The sequence below is a fragment of the Diadema antillarum genome, unplaced genomic scaffold (genome assembly GCF_040938485.1).
Source record: "Diadema antillarum isolate AM-2024a unplaced genomic scaffold, OU_Dant_1.0 scf00000115, whole genome shotgun sequence".
NCBI lineage: Eukaryota > Metazoa > Echinodermata > Echinoidea > Diadematoida > Diadematidae > Diadema > Diadema antillarum.
In genome coordinates this window covers 915,797-936,577 of record NW_027271004.1, presented here as the reverse complement: position 1 = coordinate 936,577, position 20,781 = coordinate 915,797, and the positions used below count along the sequence as shown (strand labels likewise).

The 20,781-nt window shown below is 37.8% G+C and overlaps 1 protein-coding gene across 1 annotated transcript; it reads right to left on the bottom strand.

Moving 5' to 3' along the window:
- Positions 1-1,073: 1,073 nt before the first annotated feature.
- LOC139719820 (stimulated by retinoic acid gene 6 protein-like) lies at positions 1,074-17,414 on the bottom strand. Its single transcript, XM_071631207.1, has 18 exons — positions 16,833-17,414; positions 15,256-15,341; positions 13,758-13,900; positions 12,804-12,936; positions 12,207-12,249; positions 11,058-11,183; positions 10,277-10,371; positions 9,742-9,803; positions 8,822-8,883; positions 7,901-8,051; positions 6,892-6,967; positions 6,002-6,077; positions 5,328-5,376; positions 4,594-4,711; positions 3,605-3,706; positions 3,113-3,276; positions 2,106-2,243; positions 1,074-1,525 (listed from the first exon to the last, which is right to left on the bottom strand). Exons 1-18 carry the CDS (start codon positions 17,079-17,081, stop codon positions 1,074-1,076), a joined length of 2,325 nt encoding a protein of 774 aa, XP_071487308.1. The 5' UTR covers positions 17,082-17,414.
- Positions 17,415-20,781: the final 3,367 nt, after the last annotated feature.

The following is a 20,781-nucleotide window of genomic DNA, read 5'->3' as shown; positions in this document are numbered from 1 at the left end:
TACATAATCATATGAATCTTCTTTTCGGGGGGAAGGCCGCATACGAGGAACAATACTTTTCAGAGAGCCTTCCCACCTGATACCACTAGAAAATAGATATAGCATTGATTGTCGGTGTCTTTAATCATAATTCAATATCATTTTCGTGACATATGAAGCAATAATTATTGTCCGCGATACAGGGCAAAGAGAGGTAAAAGCGCATCAATCAATCAAAGAACACTGTGACTAATACTTTGAACACATTTGCTTTTCATAACAAAATGCACATCAACATAATTTATAATCAGCTTATATTTTGCATCCACGCACGAATTCATTGTAGGTCCTACAGCATTAATTCCAGCTCATTCAGAAATTAACACTCTCTATCATGAACTACGTAGCTCTATCAAATCCAGAGTATCGCTTTTTGTTTTCTTTTTTTTTTTTGTTTCAAATATTATATTTACACATCTAGAATAGCTGCACCTCTGACACACAAAGATATAAAGCACAATGTTGTTGAAGGTTGCATTGTTAGATTTCTCTTCAAAAACGTACGATACAATAATATCTTCAACCTCTTTGAATAATGCACACAGCGACCGGTTTGTCTCTTCATTCTAAAACCGCTCACATTAATAATTATCTGTTGCGTCACTTGCATCTTGGTCTTTATTCGTCAACTTTCCAGAAAATGATAAAACATTCTCGTTCACTCAAATTACTAAAAAACTCTAACGTGGCTATAATAATTGAGTGGGGAGACTTTCGTATTTTTTTCACCTCCGCCAAGAAAACAGTGTTTTGCGAGGGTTTTACAATGTTTGTTTGTCTATTTGCACTCGAATAGTTAAGTGATAGGCAGGGTTTGATGAATTAATTTTTCAGGATACATGCGTTACAATAAAAGGAACACGTGATAGGTCTTTAGTGGGAATCCAGATCACAATGCATATCTAGTATTTTGTTTTATGATGCTGTGTGCAACAGTTTTGGGGCGTTTGTTACGCTAAACGTCCTCTGCGAAAGCTTACGCTCTCCGCGCTCTTGTAGTTTGTTTCAAAGTCTTCAAACAACAATCAAGATGATTATGCCTCCGATTCACGAAGTGGAATAGCACGATAACGAGCGTTGTCGGATGCATGTGGCCATTCCAAAAGAATCCGACGTTCCTCGTCGTTGCTGTCGGCTTTCTGCAAACTATGCCCGGAACCCGATCTTACAACCACCTCTTCATCCTTCGTCGTGCTCATTTTAACACAGTCCGGTTCGTCGAGGATCAAGGGAACATCATCATCGTCGTCGTCGTCGTCGCATGAGTCATTGACGAATTTGTTGATGGCTTGCTCGGTGAGTATCTGGTTCCTTGCCCGACGAACGCTCTCCATCTGTCCCAAGAATTCTGCCCGGTTCGCTTGCAAGATGGCGGACAGTCTCTGCGAGAGTAGATGGTTGTTTTTCAGCAGAGTCAAAGCCAGATGCCAACGATTGCGGGCCCGTCTGTTTCGACTCTTGCCTATTTTTGCGGGCTCCACTTCCACTGAAACATGTGGGAAAAAAAAAGAGAATGAGACAAAGACAAACTTAGTTCGAAACACTGCTTTGGGAATAAAAGTTATTAGTCTTCAATTTCAAGCGCAAAACGTTTCGTTCCAGCTGAAGTACATTTAACAGAATATCGAACGGGTAATGCTTTATAGAAACATGATTGATGGAAAACATTTATGCAGCCATACTGAGTTTAGTAATACCACTAGAACATTAATAGCATCCTTACTGAATTGTACATCGAACAGAAAGAAAAGAAGAAAAGTAGAAGAGAAAAAGTAAACAAATCAGAAGAAGGGAAACGAACATGCTTAGATACCTTTGATCCCTCTTGAATAGAGATACCACATTTTCCCCTATTCAGATAACATAATTATGGCTCTCCCAATAAGATAGCTGGGGAAAAGGGGAGTAATTTTTTTTTACCTTCCAAAATCTTACACACACTGCAATACTTAAAGGTATGTCTAGTACCTGTCTCATAAAGTAGACGTGAATTATCTCTGTTGGATCATGGAAAAAAAAATCAAAAACATTTTTCTCAGTTCTCTTCCTTTTGCTTCACGACCTACCGTCATCCTCCACGTCGACGTCGGAAACGTTGTCCCTCTTCTCCTTCTGTGTCTGGAGGAGGAAGTGGCAGAAGGTGACGACCACGGGGTGAGTGTGGGCGACCTCGAGCTGCAAGAAGCCCAGGTAAGCCTTGTAACCTGTCAACGCCAAAACGATGAAACAACATTGCGTAGTAAACCACCACCACCGAACGAACAAACAACGTATGATGTAGATCGTTTTCACTTTTTGCATATGTAATAATATAATCCTATATACAGTATAACAATACGTGTGAATGATATTAATGGTAGCAGCGTGTCATTTCATAAAAAAGGGGTGGCGTTTTAAGATTAGGTCAGCTAATACAAAGCGGCAACTTTTTCATGAAAGGGCGAAGTTGAAATGACACAAATGAATTCATCTTAGATCAGTATGAGCTATTACACAAAAACGACGTGAGTTTCTTAGGACGCTATTGGCTGCGATTTTGTCTCGTTATCTAATCTTCAATAACGTTACTTCATTCTGTGTTTCTATGGTAACAATTTACGACTTGTTTAAAACGTCTATGGTAGTCCCAACTCACAAGAGAAGTTGATTTATCTTGTATTCAAACATAAGCGATTTCTCTGCATAGGAACACCAAAATCTCATGGAAAATAATTACTAAATTATTAATACTAGAAGTTCTTGAGATACCTATATAGATCAAATGACACAAAGAGACAGAGTCTGAAAATAAACAACAATGAAATTGAGTCCCCAAAAGATGCGGTTATTATTTATGAATCGTGCAGGTGATATTTTCGGGGCACACAACTTAGAGGATCAAGAATTGACACGCTTTAAGTTGTGACGAAAAGTAGAAGTTTATGAGATCTGTTTATCTCTTCATTATAAAGTGCTACAGAGTATGATCTAATTTTTTTCTCTTTTCCATAATAACTGTTGTAAACAATAAGGGTTTGATCTAGAATTAATGATATCATTCACCAAGACAAGACAAAAATGATGGAGAAATTACCTGAATCGAAGAGCTCGAATCCCCTCATGAGCAAGCACCGATCTATCCGACCAACGAGGAGCAATCCGAACAAAACCGATTTGAATATCCGGAACAGACACGAGGCCAAACCGAGAATGACGTTGAAGAAGAACATGAAGTACACCTGAACGTGAAACATTCGCCTAGTATTTGAGAGGGGAACAGACGAACTTTCAGAATGTGCATATTTCCAATGGTACAGAGTAGCTAGAGATAAGAATTCTACAACTCTCACGCGGGCCTCGAGTTACGTAATCATACCGAGATAAACTGAGTTTGTACTTATGTACTGATATCGCAGTGAATGACGTTAGCTTTATAGGAAAAATATCATCCTATGAACACACATCTTGTATTGTGCACATTTGTTTCGGCATGGATTAGCTTCAGAAGATAACATGTGGATATCTCAGTTAAATATATGGCTACATTAAGAAGTACATGTTTACATTTTTTTTTTCATTTACTTACCTATTATCGATGCTGAGTTCTGCCCCTCGCTCATGGAGGAAGAAGTATTTTGCTGATATTAATTGACTGTAGTATATGCTGAGATACACGACTACTGTCAACCTACAATAAAGCAAAATGTATGAAAGCCCCGAGTCAATAATTCATGGTTCACAGTCTCTTGAAACAGTTGCATAAAAAAAAACAAACAAATAAAATACAGAGACCGTGTCCTTTCCTGACCAGATCTGTTGATAGGTCATGATCTCAGTGAAAATTCCTATGAGCTGGCATAAACAACGACTGGAACACACTATCTGTGGTGCTGCTAATGTTACACTTTATCTTATAAAGTTATTAAAAAAACACCGATACGTGACGATTGACACACGTAAACAACATTCTGCACACATCATTTAAATACACATTATACATGTGGTCAAGACCAGACTCATCCTAATAATGCTAATTACATGTTCATGCTTCTTACAATTCCTTTGAAACATATAAAGAGAAAAGTCTGTTGTTGACAATATAATTGTTCTCGTCAATTCATTGGTAGTACGCCAATCGGAGTAACAACGAGCGAACTGCTCAGAAACAGGCGCTAAAAGGGAAAAATCATAAAAAAGCAAAACAACTTTTATTAAAACTTAGCGCAAAATATAAAAAAATAGATTATAATATCCAGATGAGATACAATATTCTCCTTTTACTTCTTTATGACTAGTCATATTTGTGTTTATGACGTTGCAGGTTGCGCATTACATATACCTAGGCCCCGTTTTATCAAAAGATATAATCGATTATAAGCCTTCCTTACCACACAGGCTGCCATAGACTCACTATAGAAATCAACTATTATAATCAACTATTATAATCAATGATATCTCTTCAAAAAACAGGGTCCAAGCCTCAACGCAACCTAATGGAACTTTGTGTACTCATTACACCGTAACACGACGTGCTCAATATGTCATCATCTGTAGAGTAGTCTGCGAGCCGCTCACCATTGGTTTTTGATCATGGACCATACCCAGTTTTCTTCTCGATCGATGAGAGGGATGACGAGATAGTAGATGACCAGGAAGACGAGTAACCAGAGCGTCAATTGGAGCAGTATGAAACCTACGCAAAGAACCATGTTATCATACGGCAAAGTTAACGATCTCGAAGGCACTACTAGAATAACTAGCTAAAATGCAGTCCAATTCTGATTTATAAATTCCTCAAACAGTGCAGATAGGGGATGCATCAACTGCTATAATAAAATGGAGCCTGTACACATGACATGAAATTCATGATTACATTATTGCTAGACCATGTATACTGTATAGCGAAAATAATGACTGGCACCTGCGACTGCATTACATCACACATTAAATTAATTTATGGATACGCTTTTCCATACATCAATTTATACTTACATTATAAACAACCTTTATGCCTGTATAGGGAAATTTAAAAAATAACGTTTCAATACTACCGTATACAAACAGTAATCAAAAGTTCAAACCAATATATATACTTATGTTTAAAATCTCGCGCACATCGTCATGCTTATAAAAGAAGCTATCGTCTTTATTTCACTGTCTAAGGAGGTGAAAGAATCTATCCCACGTTTAAACATTAGTCCAGGAATAAAACAACAACAACAACAACAACAACAAAATAAACACAATTTGACGATTTCATATACAAAGGCGTGCCACGGAAAACATTAAGTCCTAACACGGTTACTCACCCCATAACACGAAGCCGATGTGGAAACCAGAGTATTTGAAACTCGACACCTGTTCAACATGATAGTAAAGGGTGGTGAATTATAATGAATAGATAATTGTCACGTCAATAAGAACTGTGGATTAGTATCGTTCTTGCCTTTCGTGTCCATGATAATTTTTTAACGACAATGACATCGCACCATTGTCAATGTAGAATGCGGAAAACATTGTATTTTTTTATGGGGAACTTTCTAATTTGACTTCTATTCAACACTGTTCAAAGAATAGTCAACCTTTTTTCTTTAAATTTTTATTAACGGCTTTATATGGTTTTCTGCTAGAACATACAAAAGAAATACATTCTGAAAACTATTATGGGATCGTATCACGACGCAACGGAAAGCTGTTCGCACACGTTCGGTATATACATTACTTTAACGTACGAAGGAAAATAAGACACTTGTACAGTACGCATAAGCATACAATATTTCATAACAGCAAAGTAATGATATGACATAGAAGGCATCTGACATTAATAGGTGTATTAGAAGATAGCTTAGAAGAAAAAAAAAACGAATTAAAAAGCAACGTGAGTACATAATGAGAGGGATATGATGAACAACAAATTGCCGAGCAGGAATGCAGGGAGTAGAGACAGGAGCATTTATTCATAGGGGATTATAAAGATTCTTACCACCAGGGTTGTATTTTTGAAATTCTCTTTCGGACAAAAGCTTTTATCTCCTCGCCAAAGGCTGAGTGTATTTTTCCTGAGAGAGAAACAGGATATAATATATTACCAAAAAAGTATAATTATATAAACTTGCCGAAATCCTTAACTACAGATGAATGCAGAACAAAAGAGAAATGATATTTTATTAGAAAACGTTTAAAATAGCATTTTCCATTTGCTGTTTGTCTGCGAATGTATACATTTACATTCTCGCGGATTTAAGACAAAAACCGATTCCTTCATTGTGTTCCTCGCTCCACCACAACGAAAAGACAATCTTATCATATAGAGTACCACCCTTCATGATAAAAAGCGGTTCAATGAAGTGGATGTTTGTCATGCTACTGACGAAATCCATATGAAATGTTAAGACGCATTAATGACGATTCTTTTCTGTGGGAAATTACACACATTCAACATTTTTTAGCGTCTTACCAACATGAGAAACAGCTGGGACAGTAAAACGCAAACTATGATTAACTGTCTATGCTTAATTTTTTTTTCATCTGATGACAATCAAGGAACTTTTAGTATTTCGGCTTACATCTTCAATCGCAACGTTCGAGACTATTGCATGTATTTTCATTCTTTTATCATTTTTGAATTATTTTCATAATACATATCATATATGATTTTTGAATTATTTTCAATAACATGGAAATAATATAGGGTAAAATTTGAAAATTTAAAGAAATTTTATGAATATAGATTTGGTGTAAGTATTCCTAGGGGAATGATAAACGCCAAATAAATTCAAATAACAACAACAACAACATTCTGAAGAAAGAAACTTGGGTTTGATGAAGACAATAGATGATGAAAGAATACACTAAGAAGCTTAATGAGTATACCTGTAGGTGTGGAAGGCGATGAATGCATAGCAGATCATAATGACCATCGCAGCAAAGACAGTTGGAGAAAACGTGTCTGTGAGGGTGATAAGAGATTCATGGCAATCAAAAGCCGTGACAAGAACTAAATCTCAGCTTAACCGACTTTTTTTTTCTGTTGTTATTTGAATCTAGACGGGGTTAATTTCGACCGCGCTCAAGATGTAAGGCAAGTTTTCGACTTTTCAGCGCAAAATGGTCTCATCTCCACATGGTCTCATCTCCAATTTCTTGTTTTTTCATACACGGATTTTCTTCTTCCTCTCTCAGCTGCAGGCATCCACATTATTTACTACTTAATGTCGTCCTATGACGATCTTGTTGGAGTTTTCTGTTTCTTTGTTTTTTGTTTGTTTGGGTGTGTGTGTATGTGTGTGTGTGTGTACGCATGCTGGTCCAGGTGCACATGCGTGCGTGCAGTGTGTGTATGTGTGTATGTGTGTATGATGTGTGTATGAGTATGTTCGACTTCTTTTCGTGGACCTTACCCCTACAAGTATCTGTTTTTATGTAGCTTCCCCGGCATAAGTCTTCTTGGGCTAATATGAATATGACACACTCTGGAGTGATTAAGTCCATTCTGTATCACGAAATATCATTTGAAGATTGTAAACACTGAATTTTTAAATATTTTGTTACTACTCGGCATTCATTGACCTCAAGATGTATGTAACAAATGTAATTGTGTCATGAAATACAGTAAAATACACTAGTAAGGGGGTTACCTTCGATTCATCTGACACCTATTGATTTAATTACTGTATGAGAAATCAGCCTTTAAGATATGCCTTCTCCTTTAGTTTTGCATTCTCACGTCTGTACGGCCACTCGAACAAGGATGTGTAGCGTGCGAAGATCTATTGTACAGCTAGTGACAACAATATACTAAGCAGATTATGTGTCCTCCAGATAACGGTACATATATCAAGCATCCAAGAGGAAACGATACTTTTCCTGCTTAGAGACTTACAAACCACAGTATCCACAAACTCTTTCAGGTCGTAAAAGCCGGCTGTATCGTTGTCCTGTCGGTACAGTTCGTAAAGGTCTCCATCGACTGCAAACGTTGCATTCGCTATTGCTCTCAAAGTCACGTCCAAGGTTTCGTAAATTATTCCAACCTGAAATTATATAAGAGGTAAAATGTAATATACACAGTCATTATGCTACATGCCGTTGTACTCCTTCAACTGGCGTTTTCTCTTCAACCGATACACTTTATATTTAAACTGATGTGGCAGCACATGTTCAATATCTCTCCGGCATTTGGAAGGTGTAGAAAGATATTAATATTTATTCAATTTTATCGAAGCCTCCACTCTCATAGCTATCTATCGGGTTCGACAAGGTTTAAACAGACGCAATTGGAAATACTCAAAATCTAACCGATGTTCATATTATATAGGTCTTATGACATATCGCATTTTGTTATAGCATAATATTATCATGTTCAATGTGTCAGTGTGGACAACAATATAAAGAAAATATAAAGGTGATTCTACACAAAAACATCATTTTTCATGAAAATTACACATTCCATCAACTTATAATACTGACATATTCTAAGGGTAGTAGTATAATTTCCCCTGCTTTTTGAAAGTGGTTAGTCAAGTGTTCTTTCATCATGCTAGAAAATTGAATTTTGTGGAATTTTCTATATGTTTTCTTTATATTGTTGTCCACACATACGTCCTAACCTCTAGTAGTCTCCTAATCCAGCGGTTCCAATACAAAAACTTTAGAAATCCATAACTTTGCATCGATTGTCCGATTTTCCTCAAACTTTCACTGATGTATTCTACAAATGTTGCTGCTTTCACTCAATTCACACAGCTCTTTGGGTTTGGGTTTCCTTTCATAATCCCCTGGCCCAAAACGGCGGACAACTTACACAATATAGACACAGCGCACTTAGTCCTATGGTACACGCTATTCGTCGTGAATACCGGAATCCTGTAAACAAGAAACAGATAAACAATCAAACGATCAAACAAATCGACAAATGGTGTCCCATTGCACAAGTCTTTAAATTGAGCAAATTTTGACCTGCAAGAAACCATTCATTAATGTCATACAACAATAACCTTAGATCGCAAAATTTCGTCATCACTGTTACAAAGTCGATTACTTCAAGGATAATACGCAAAAAAAAGTAAATACATAATTAAACATTGATATTTTCCGCCCGTTGCGTTTGTCCTTGAATGAAATGTTTAGCCTACAATTGACCTTGGAGTGTAAATGGGTAACTGGTAATGCTGGGGTACGGTTATAATGGCGAGGTCCTCTCGGAGGAGCAGTTCTAACACTGAAGAGGCTACGCAGGTCAAAATAACGAATAAGACAATATTTTGCTTATCATTATAATTATTATCATCAATGTTTATACCATTTTTGTTTATGAAGATAATAATAACGATAAGATAAGATACAGTATTAGTAATACCCCTTACCACAGTGACTCTCAAAGGTCGCGAGAAATTCATTTTTCATTCATTCATTCATTCATTTATTTTTCATTTCCAACAAAAACATATAAATATATTACAGAAATTGAATACAAGTACATAAATGTCATCATAATACAAAATAAAGGATAAGTTTACAAAAAAAAATTGTAAGTATACGAAAATGTTGGAAATGGGGAAGAATGCTGAAAAGCTGGGCTTGTAGGGTGCATTCCCCCACACGTAATACAAGAAATTATATGATCGATTTAGTTATAAATAAATTAGTAATAGATACGTAATCATATTAACAGTGTCCCAACCCATTATGTGTCCTTGATGTCAGACGGTTTGTATATCTTACCTGGTTCGTTTTGGTAAATCTTGTTCAAGATCTTTTGTAACTTGGTTGGTTCTGGCTGGTTTCTGTAAAACATACACACCAAAGCAACATCGTTACAAGGAACGCACATCCACACACACACACACATACACGTTTATCCAACATTTACTAACATTTAAACAATTAATTGCCCTGTATATCATACATATTTTATTTCCTTAACGAAAGAACTGACATTATATTGACATGTTTGACGGGTGCACGTCACGAGACCGACACCCACGAGTTATACAGCCTACGTCCAGATATAGATACATACGGGGGGGGGGGGGGGGAGCTGGAAGGTAAAAATCGAAGTACTAAATCACTGTCCAAGCCAGTTTCTAACTAACAAACTATCTATCTATACCGATATCCATACCAGCGTATCGTTTTCTTGGCATTGTGTTGCAAGCAACAGAATGTTTTTGCAAGCATTGTAAACTTATTTGACGTTCTGTTGGAGACTGAAATTGAGTTGAATTGGAATTAGCTATATGAAATAATGAAGACGTACTTATCCCACTGCTCCTTAGGAGTCAAAAGGTACTTCACTCTCTCGTAGTAATGCGTCTTCTCAAACAGCTTATCTTGTAGTCTCGTCTCCAGACCCTACGATGGAGGTAAAACGTAGTTCACACTCGTTGGTTTTCTGTCTGACTATAATCACGTTGAAGTTGAATCATCAGACGGGGGCGTTAGCTTCAGGGATTAGTAATACCGGTATTCTTTCTCACGTATTTGCACTGATGGTTTTATTCTGCTGTATGTATGTGCCTAATGTAGTGATTTTATATGCTAGCGATTCCAACTTTCTGCTTAAAAACATTATCCAGAAGTTTTATAGATTATTTTCGGATAGGAACTGGGTGAAAAAAACAAAAACAAAAAACAAAAACAAGATAGATATTCACGTGCGACATTTCCCCACACTTTTTTTTTCTTAAATACATCTCGTAACAAATAAACCTCAACATCCGCACCAAGATCAAGCTGATAGTGTAGTAAATTACTCTACAATTTGTCGAACTATAGGAGTTTCTCTCCCTCCTTCCAAATAATTTCACAATCATTTGGAAACAAAAATGTGAAATAATTAGATAAATAAATAAGACTGAATGAAGAACAGCAAAAGAGAATGCAATTGAATATTACAAAGAGAATAAAAAATGTCAGAATAAAAGATTGTCAAGCGAGTTTTAAATGTCAATATCTCTATTCATCCTCATCTGTTTATTCTGTTAAAAAAAGTAATATAAACTTGAACCTGAGTGCGTGAAGTTGAAAGAGAGCTATACCTTTCTCTTCATTTTCCGTATCTTGTGATTTTCGTACATCCTTTTCCCGAAGAGTACCGTAAGTATGATGTACATGATGTAGACAGGTAACAAGATGAGAGTGTTTGCGTCCAGTGTCTCGGATTCCTGATTCAGTTGTATCAGCAGAGAGAGAGAGAGAGAGGTAAGAAAGGGTGCACGTCACGAGACCGACACCCACGAGTCATACAGCCCACGAGTCATAGAGCTCACGAGTCATACAGCCCATGAGTTCGACACTAAGCTAACTTGGCCCACGAGACGAGACCGACACATTAAGCCCCGTGTTGCATCTGTCGAACTCGTGGGCTGCTTTTACCTAGTGTCGAACTCACGGGTTGTATGACTCGTGAGCTGTATGACACTCATGGACCTCTTTTCAATGTCGAACTCGTGGGCTGTATGACTCTTGGGTGTCGGTCTTGTGGGAAGACCCCGGTAAGAAATACACACAAAACATACATCAACGAAGGCGAATAGCGAGAAATGACTCGTGTAGCTTTTAGTAGTGCCAATTAAGTCTCTAGTCGTATACATACAATGAAACGGGGACTCAGCGTCGAAGTTTGAAGCAACGACGCCATACCACGTAATTTACAAAGGGTTAAAGCAAGACATTTTTGGTTTAAAAAAAGAATAATTCTCTTCAGAGAAAATGAAAATGGATTTCTAGAGCAGAATAATTTTGGCTGATCAGACGAGGGAAGACCAAACGGAAAAATCGTGCAAAATATTATTATGAAAGATATGATTATTTCAAAATAACCACAACAGAGGTGTCCGACAGCATTCAAAAAATAACAGAAATACATTGTAATTACTTAGATTATGACAGCACTCATGCCTGGAATTATATGAGAGTGAGAGAAATAAATGATCAATAATCAAGAAATAAGAGTTCTTTAAGTTTTAAATCATTATTGAATATATTGGATGTTATCATGTTCAACATGACTGTCCTTGATTTTTTTCCGCGTGACTTTTTTCTCCTATTTTCTGTAGAAATGCTTAAAAAAATCAGTCACCTACGCCAAAAAAAAAAGAAAAAAAGAAAAAAAGAAGAAGAAACGAACAATGCCATTCATGATTGTAATTCTTATTCTGAAAATGTCATTAGTAACCAATACTTACTCGCCATGGGCATTCGGCTAGTGTATAGTAATACATGAATCCCCTGCAATGCAAGAAAGTGATGATATTATTCAAATTAATGTTCCTAGACCAATGCAAATTTCAGTGCTGCGTAAGATCATTGTTAAAGTTTGAAGATGGGAAAAAGGAAGCGCATCAATATTTCTAAAAATAAAATAACTTTGCAATCGCATCTTGTGCAGTAATACCGTGGTGTTTGAATACGCATTCAGAAGTTTAAATAACGTTATTTTTATGGCCTAAAGACTTTACGTTTCAACTAGAAGTATACTTACATTATATATACATATATATGTATAATATATATGTATGTATATATGTACAGTATATATTTCTATATATATATATACATATATTCTCTTTCTCTTTCTCTCTCTCTCTCTGTTTTATAGCAGCAGTATCATTCAAAATTATATACACGTAGTATGGCAATTTTGTGAGGCAACAGGACTATATCAAGTATACGAAAGTGAAACTAACAGTTAACTTCGGCTGGGCGTATTGACTTTGGCATCGCTTACATCATGATCCACCAGAATTATGTATTTGACTTGACACTTTATCAGCTCAGCTCACCATTCCAGCGTGTACAGTAGGCCTATGACGTCACTGACGACCCAGTTTTGAACCGTCAGACTGACCATGATTGGATAATGCACCAAGGCTATGGCGAACACGTTGACGTACGCCATGCAGCTGCGCACTGCGCCTGATTAGGAAAGAGAAAGAGAAGATTGAGGACTTTAATGCATTTTTTTTTAAATTCATATTTGTGTGTGTGTGTGTGTGTGTGTGTGTGTGCAGGTACATAGTGGGAATTAATAAAGTGCATTGTGGCTGGTAAAAAAATTAAGGATGATAATCATTTTGTAGACAAACTATCTGCAACCTGGATAAAACTGACCGAAGAATTAGCAAAATTACCGAAATTTAAAGATTTAAAAGAATACTGCTAAGTATATAACTAGACAAGAATATATCAGTCCAATTTCAGTTCAATTGACATCTTTGTCCATTCGTCCACAAAAACAGAAGCTAAATAAATAGTATTGCACAATTATCATTTTGTAGACAGGGTTAGTAGAAAACACATAAAGTATTATAAAAGTGACATGAATTATAATAAACTATACATACAATTTCATTAAATAAACAAAAATATCAATGTACATATGGAAGATTAACAGAAAAGTAAATATCAGAATGGAAAAAAAAGAAGTCCATTGAAAAGCAAAGCTTGTAAGACGTGGATCATTTGAGACGTAGGCGCCTGTGTTAATATCATCTCGAGAGATTTTATTTGTCCTCATACTATGATCAGAAAAATAACAGACATTGTTTTTAAGTGGATAGTGAATGGATAAGAATTCCTTGAAGAATGCGTGTGTTTAGCGCCGCGGATGCATGATTTCTCTTTCAGGTTACAATCTGCATTTTGAATCAAGCTGATATGAGACAGGAATGCCTAATCACCCTGAGAATAGCGGGCATTTGCGGCTTCTAATAATTATCCACAAACGACCATCTCACCTCGCACCATCTCCGGCAGATCCTCGTAGTTGGGCTCCAGGTAGTAGTTGCCCGTGAACAGGTCCAGGATCCCAATGCACGTAATGCCAAAGGCGCATACGAATGCGAGCCGATCCGAGTACGAGTCGAGAAGATTAACAGGGCTATTGGAAAGTGTGCAGAATGAGAATTCAAGAGAGATCGACGCACGATGCACATCGACAGTTTCCAAACACTTTTACCATACAGAGTGGTAGAGAAGATTACGTCAGAACAGAGCGCAGTTAGGTAAAATGGAAGGAAAAACTAAGATGTAAAAAAAAATGAGAGGAAGAAAAGGATTGTGGTGATTGCAGACGGAAATGATAGTAAATAATTATGTACATGTATACAACAGTGGAATTAAAAGGAAAAACATGAGAGAAGAAGACACAGAGAAATCGGAATGAGATAGTGCAATTGAGAAGACTGAGGGAGAGAATGTAAAGAAAGGTCAATGAGAATATGGAGGAACTGTGGAGAAGGAAAACAGAATAGAATTAGAAAAACAAACAAACAAACAAACGAAGAAAGATTAATGGAAACGGCAGTATGAGAGAGAAATGTTGCAACATGCGACATAAGTCAATTAATTTACCAGAGATGTAGCCTTAGAAGGGATGATTACAAGACGAAGAGGACGAATAGTGCATCTTTGCCCCAACACTTTATCTCATTTTAAGTTTGTATGTTCTCTATACTTAAAAATACAGTACTTTAAAACAGTGTGTGTAACGTTTTTTGATCACCTGCAACATGTATTATATGCATATATGCATATATATTCATTTATTCATTCATTCATGCATGCATTCATTCATTCTCATTCATTCATTCATTCATTCATTCATTCATTCATTCATTCATTCATTCATTCAGTTATCCCCAAATGCCCTTACTGTAAATAGGTAAATTCGGAAATATATCATGATTTTGGCATATTGACCTATAATGACCTATACTTTACAAGCTCTGCTTTTCCTCTTCCATCGATATGCTTACTTTTTGTCACCATTGCAAAATATGTATTGTTTCTATTCATTCGTTCATATTTTGCATAAAAGTTTTATAATCTGCATAATAATTATATAGCTTACAAATTGTTAACGCTATATGATTTATCACTGTATACATACTCTGTATTATAGGATTAATATGAAATAAAATAAAAGCAGGTTTGAATCGAACTGAAATGAATTGAAATGAATTGAACTGATAACACAATACATGCTTATTGTGAACTATATATAAAATGCATCAGATTGTAAGATTCAGTTTAAAACTTCGGTAAACTACTGGTACCTTGTTTTAAAAAAAAATGATTGATTTCTCCGGATCGAAGTAATGCCAAAGAGCACAATGCCAGTGGATATTGACCTTCCATACCATGCATATTGTAAGAGGTTAATTGTAATAGGTTATGAAAAATAAGAACAGAACATGGACAAACTGCATGGTTCGGCCGTCATCGTATACTCACTACGCTACACTCGGCTTTCCATTGCAGCAGCCCGGAAAGAGGCGAGCTCGAGGCTGGAAGAAGCCAAAGAATACGATGATGACAGTCTGCCAGAAAAGAAGTGATTGAAGAAAAGGGGGTGGAGGTAGGGAGAGATGGCAGGGGAGGGAGATGGAGAGGGGAGAAAAAGACAAGGAGAATGGAGATAGCAAGAAGACGGGTTCGTATGGGGAAAAAGGAGGGGAGGAAGAGGGAGGGCGGGGAATGGAGGAGGGGGAGGGAGGAGGAAGAATGGTCGGCAGGGGAGGAAAAATTGGATACAGATAAGTAAAAAGACGAAGGGGGGGGGAAAGGAGGGAACCGAAAGGAGGAGAGGGCGGGGATGGAGGAGGGGAGGGAGGAGGGGATGGTGAAGAGGGGAGGGAGGAGGGAAGGGAGGAGGGGATGGAGGAGGGGATGGGGATGAGATGAAGGAGGAGGGGATGGGAGGAGGGGAGGGCGGGTATGGAGGAGGGGATGGGGAGGAGAGGAGGGGAGGGCGGGGGATGGAGTAGGGGATGAGGGGATGGGAAAGAGGGGAGGGCGGGGTGGAGGAGGGGAGAGAGGAGGGGATGGGAAGGAGGGATGGGAAGGAGGGGCGGGCGGAGGGAAGGACGGAAAGGAAGGGAGGGGAGGAGGAAGAATGGGTTGGCAGGGGAGGAATAATTGGATACAGATACATAGAAAGACGAATAAGAGGTGAAGGAAGAAGAGGAATGAGCGGGAGGAAGGAGGATCAGAGGAGGAAGTGGGGGGAGGAAGAAAGAGGTAGAGTCCAAGAGATTGTAAACCATTTCACTGTCATGGTTCATTAATTTATATTTTCACTGTAAATTCGCTCCACATACGCCAACTGTCTTCATACAAAAAAAAAGGATGAAAGGAAACTATCATTGAGCAACACGGATTTGCGTTAAGGAAACTTGAACATACAGTGTTGATACAAATTCTACTTTCGATGAAGCAGACAGAAGCGGGTTGACACTTCGTTAATTACATGCTATAAAAAATCTCTGCATGGTCAACTTTATATATTTGCATACTACTATTAACGTCACAATGAAGACGAAAATAATGAAGATGTGCCTGGACATAGCGTGTTCTGTGAAGTACAGAAAGTAGAAACCTCATCAAAATTAATGATAGTCACAATGACATTGAAGTATAACAATGATTAGGCCTAGTGTCAATGGCGACAATGATGACAATAGAATAGGATGATCAAGATCAATTAATATAACAATAACGATTGTAATCTTATAGATAAAGATAGGGCCTGTAATAATAATGATTAAAGTAGAATAATGATAACGTATAGAATTAAAACAATGATAACGACATACTGATGGTAGCAGTAGTAGCTAGTACATGTGTAGTAGTAGATAAAATAGAATAACGATAACAAAACCAGCAAATTTATTTGTAGACAGTAGAGTTTGAGAAACAAGATTCTTTTAGAGATTTTTTTTTCTTCAAATACCAGGCCTATTATGTTTGGCATATTTCTTTCTTAACCACTACATAGGCCCACATCAAGATTCCGTTCCAAGTAAACTTACTGCCACTGGTAGATTCAAGATGGTCCACTGCTGCACGTTGAACGTCGGGTTCGAACACAGGTTCGTTGTGACATTTTCGCTGGTATCTTGGATGTCGATCCAGTCGATGATCGTCGATGAGTTGGTCGCAGTCCCTTTGCCCGACGATGAGGAAAAGACGGCATAGCCGAGGATGCAGCCTAAAATGGCCAGAGCAAGCCCGCCAAGGAGCATGAAATGACTCGAGTGCTTCTTAAACCAGGTAGTCATGGTCAGGTTTCTGTGTGTGATTTCAGAACTATTGGTCAATGTCAGATTGTGTTGATGAAGTACACCGCGCTTGGGAAGCCTGTGCGTGTGGTTGGCTGGCGTTTCAAATTTGGGTGGCTAGACGATCTCGATCCGCAGAACATGAACGTTTTGACTTTCCTGTGTTTCGTTTCATCCATTCATTCACCCATTTGCAAGGTCGACGCGTAACATTTTGTTGCAAGTATACAGTTGTTGTGGTATAGAAGCTTAAAATGCGCACTTCGTATGTTATTGTGTATGAGGACCAACGTCGCTTCCATGACGGAAGTTAACACGACCGCGGTCCCGAGAATCGAGCCGCATTTCATGCATTTCTTGCTACCACAGCACAGATAACTGATTACACTGACACACAAGCAAGTGATCAAAGTCCACCAGTGTCACAAGAGTGTTGACCTTCGCACTGACGTTACATCGGCTTGCTAGTTTTGCATTAAAGAGAAGATAGCCTTCTCTCAAAAGCCCTAAAACTGTCAATCAATCTCTATTAGAACTGTTTGGTGAGACATGGAGCTCTGTGGAGCTAAAAGGGCAGTACAGCCTACGCATCAAGCAGTGGGATATGATACGATATGATATGATATGATGATGATATGATATGATATGATATGATATGATATGATAAAAATCATGATATGATATGATATGATGATATGATACGATACGATATGACAATAATTATGATATAATGTGATTAGATATGATTTGAATTGATATTTTTATCGATGAATATGATATGAATTGTGGGTTGGAAGCCTGCCAAAATTTGTCGCAGAAACTTTTTAAAGCATAATCATGCTAAAATAAATCATTATCAGTCATTGAAAGTAAAAATATTTATTTTTATATGAATTAATTGCAAAAACACAATTTACATTGGATTTGTAAACAAAATCATGTTTTTGAGCAATTTTTGGGTCGACGAATTATTTTCAAAGGGGCGTGGCTTCATAAAGGTATGCCCGGTAGGGACAAAAGTTGCGCGATACTTGAAAGAAAAAAGTCATAAACTATCGCCGCGTGAGCACCATGCGTTGGGGAGTAATCACGCGAAACGTCGGGTATTTTAGCCCCCCCCCCTCCCCCTCCCCCCTCCCCCCGCTGGTGAGAATAGGGTTAAAAACATGCAATTTATTTGCATAGATATTAAAAATGTTTCATAAATAAAGTGTTAAAAGAAGTGAAAGCAGAAATCAAATCAAATCAAAGACGTCATAATCATTCAAAAAGCCAATTTTGTTGCAGTGATAACAAAACGATACTGATAAAGATGTAATGCTGGAAAAAAGTAATCGATAGTTAAATATGAAACATTATGCACAATCTGCCAAAACACACACACACACTGATTTTGCTACTGATTTGCCAGATAAAATCGAAACAAATTCATATATAACAATGCGCCAATAGCTCTACTGACTGGAAAAAAATGGGGGGGGGGGGGGAGGTGAACTCCGGAAAAGGAATATGGATACATATAGAGAGCCTATGTTTCCACACACTTCACTTGTATGCTTAAAATTTTAATCTTCAAGCTCTGAGTGGCCAAATATATAAGGTCTATAGGAATTATCAAGGGAAGTGATGCGATATACTGAAACCGTTGTGGGCTCCAGTGAAATTTAGGATATACGGTCTCTACAATAAAGAATATGATATGGACTGTGGAAAATTGATCGAAGCGTGTTCTTCAATACTCAGAACAGGCATGACTTTTACAGCTTATACACGTATATAACGCGATCACCTGCACTCAGATCTGATTACAAGAAAAACAACAACTAAGAAACAACAAACAACTGAACAGAAAAAGCCACCTGACATCATGCACTGTGGACTGTGCTGTTTCTTTGCCCGGGTGTGACGTATGCTATAGTAAGTTGTAATAATGGACGGTAAGAATGGACTTTTCCAAAATAATTACTTAGGTTACTCATTGCAACTGATTGACAAGTTGCCCTACATCGACGTAAATAAGCACTGAATTGATCAGTATGTTAGTAGTAGCCATGATAAAAATATCATGGGCGTACGTACTCGAGCAGGATTCGAACCTACGCCCTTCTGATCTCCGGACAGGCGTCATTTCCACCACACCACCGATATTTCGCCCGACAGCAAGTGCTGCAATTTGTCTATCAGTTGCAATAAAAACATCTCGACGGAAGTATTTCATGAATTTGAATAAGTAACTCATGTTTACAAGCGCATGTGTTATTGCATCTGTCTGTGTGTGTGTGTGTGTGGGGGGGGGGGGGGGGGTATGGGCCGACCCAATTTGAGGAGAAATTGTCAGCCGCGTGTGTATATCCTGGGCAAAATTCCTCTGCAAAGTAGGGTCCATCCTATCTGGAGGTTGGACACAGATCTACGCTTCCCTTTCTCAATGTAGAGTATTCTATTTGTTGCAGTAAAAACTCACTTTAAGACATGCATATTTTGTTAATATGTTTCTGCTTAGAAAAACGGTGCAGCCTTCTTTTAAAGGGACTGTATAGTTTTGGTTGAGACCAAATTTCAGGTTTCGAACATTTTTTGGTGAAATGATGAGAAACCTCTAATGAAATGAAAGAACATGTAATTCTATGAGGAATCGAACCTTTATTTGATGAAAATTGGTTTTAAAATGGCTGAGATATCCAAAAAGGGGCGATTGTAATAAAGTGTGGGACCCACACTTTACTACGATCGCTTTGTTTTACTTTATTTTTGAATGTTTCAGTCATTCCAAACCTGATTTTTATCAAATAAACTTTGAATTCCTCTTAAAATGGTATGTTCTGTACTATATCACAAGTTCTTTCTTAGTATCTCTCAAACTGTTTAAAGCCCAATTCTCATCTCCACTGTACTGTACCATCCCTTTAAATGACCTCGATGGAGCATCTACTAAGCAGAACCACAGTCGAGTAGACCATGCCAGGGAGATGCCTACCTGAGGGGACCGCCCCTCCATTCTTTAAATCGCTCACTCCGAACACACACACACACACACACACACACACACACACACACACACACACACACACACACACACACAAACAAACAAACACAGCACACCACACCACACAAAGGTGAGTTGAATTTCAAACATTGAACTCAATGACTGTTTGGCATTGACCTAATTTTCGGGGGCGGTTCTGTTTTTAGCTTCATTTTTAACGTAAATTTAAGTAATTTGACATCAGGGGAGCATTTCATGAAGCATTTTGGTCGGATATTTCTCTGACAAACTATTACAAGCTACTAAAATCCTTGCATCTGATTGGCTGAGAGCAAATTTGTCCGACAACTTTGTCGGACAAATACTTCATGAAATACCCCAGGTGTATAGTGTTGCGGTAAAAATGGCTTGGCATGACGGTTAATAAGATGCTATACACATTCATAAACAGGACTCGCCACTATTTTTTTTCTTCTGGTGTCTCTTTCAATTGTCAAATATGAAGTTTTGGTGGCCTGAAAAAAAAAATGCAGTGGCCCGATATAAATGGAGACAAACAACCTGTTTTGAATCTTAAATCGGGTCACCAAAGGATAACCAGGGGCTGTATACAGTACTGGTTGAGGTGGGGATTCTTTTTTTTTTTTACATTCCTAAGTGAGATGAGGAACCTCTTATGAAATATGAAAGAGCATGTAATTTTAAGAAGGATTC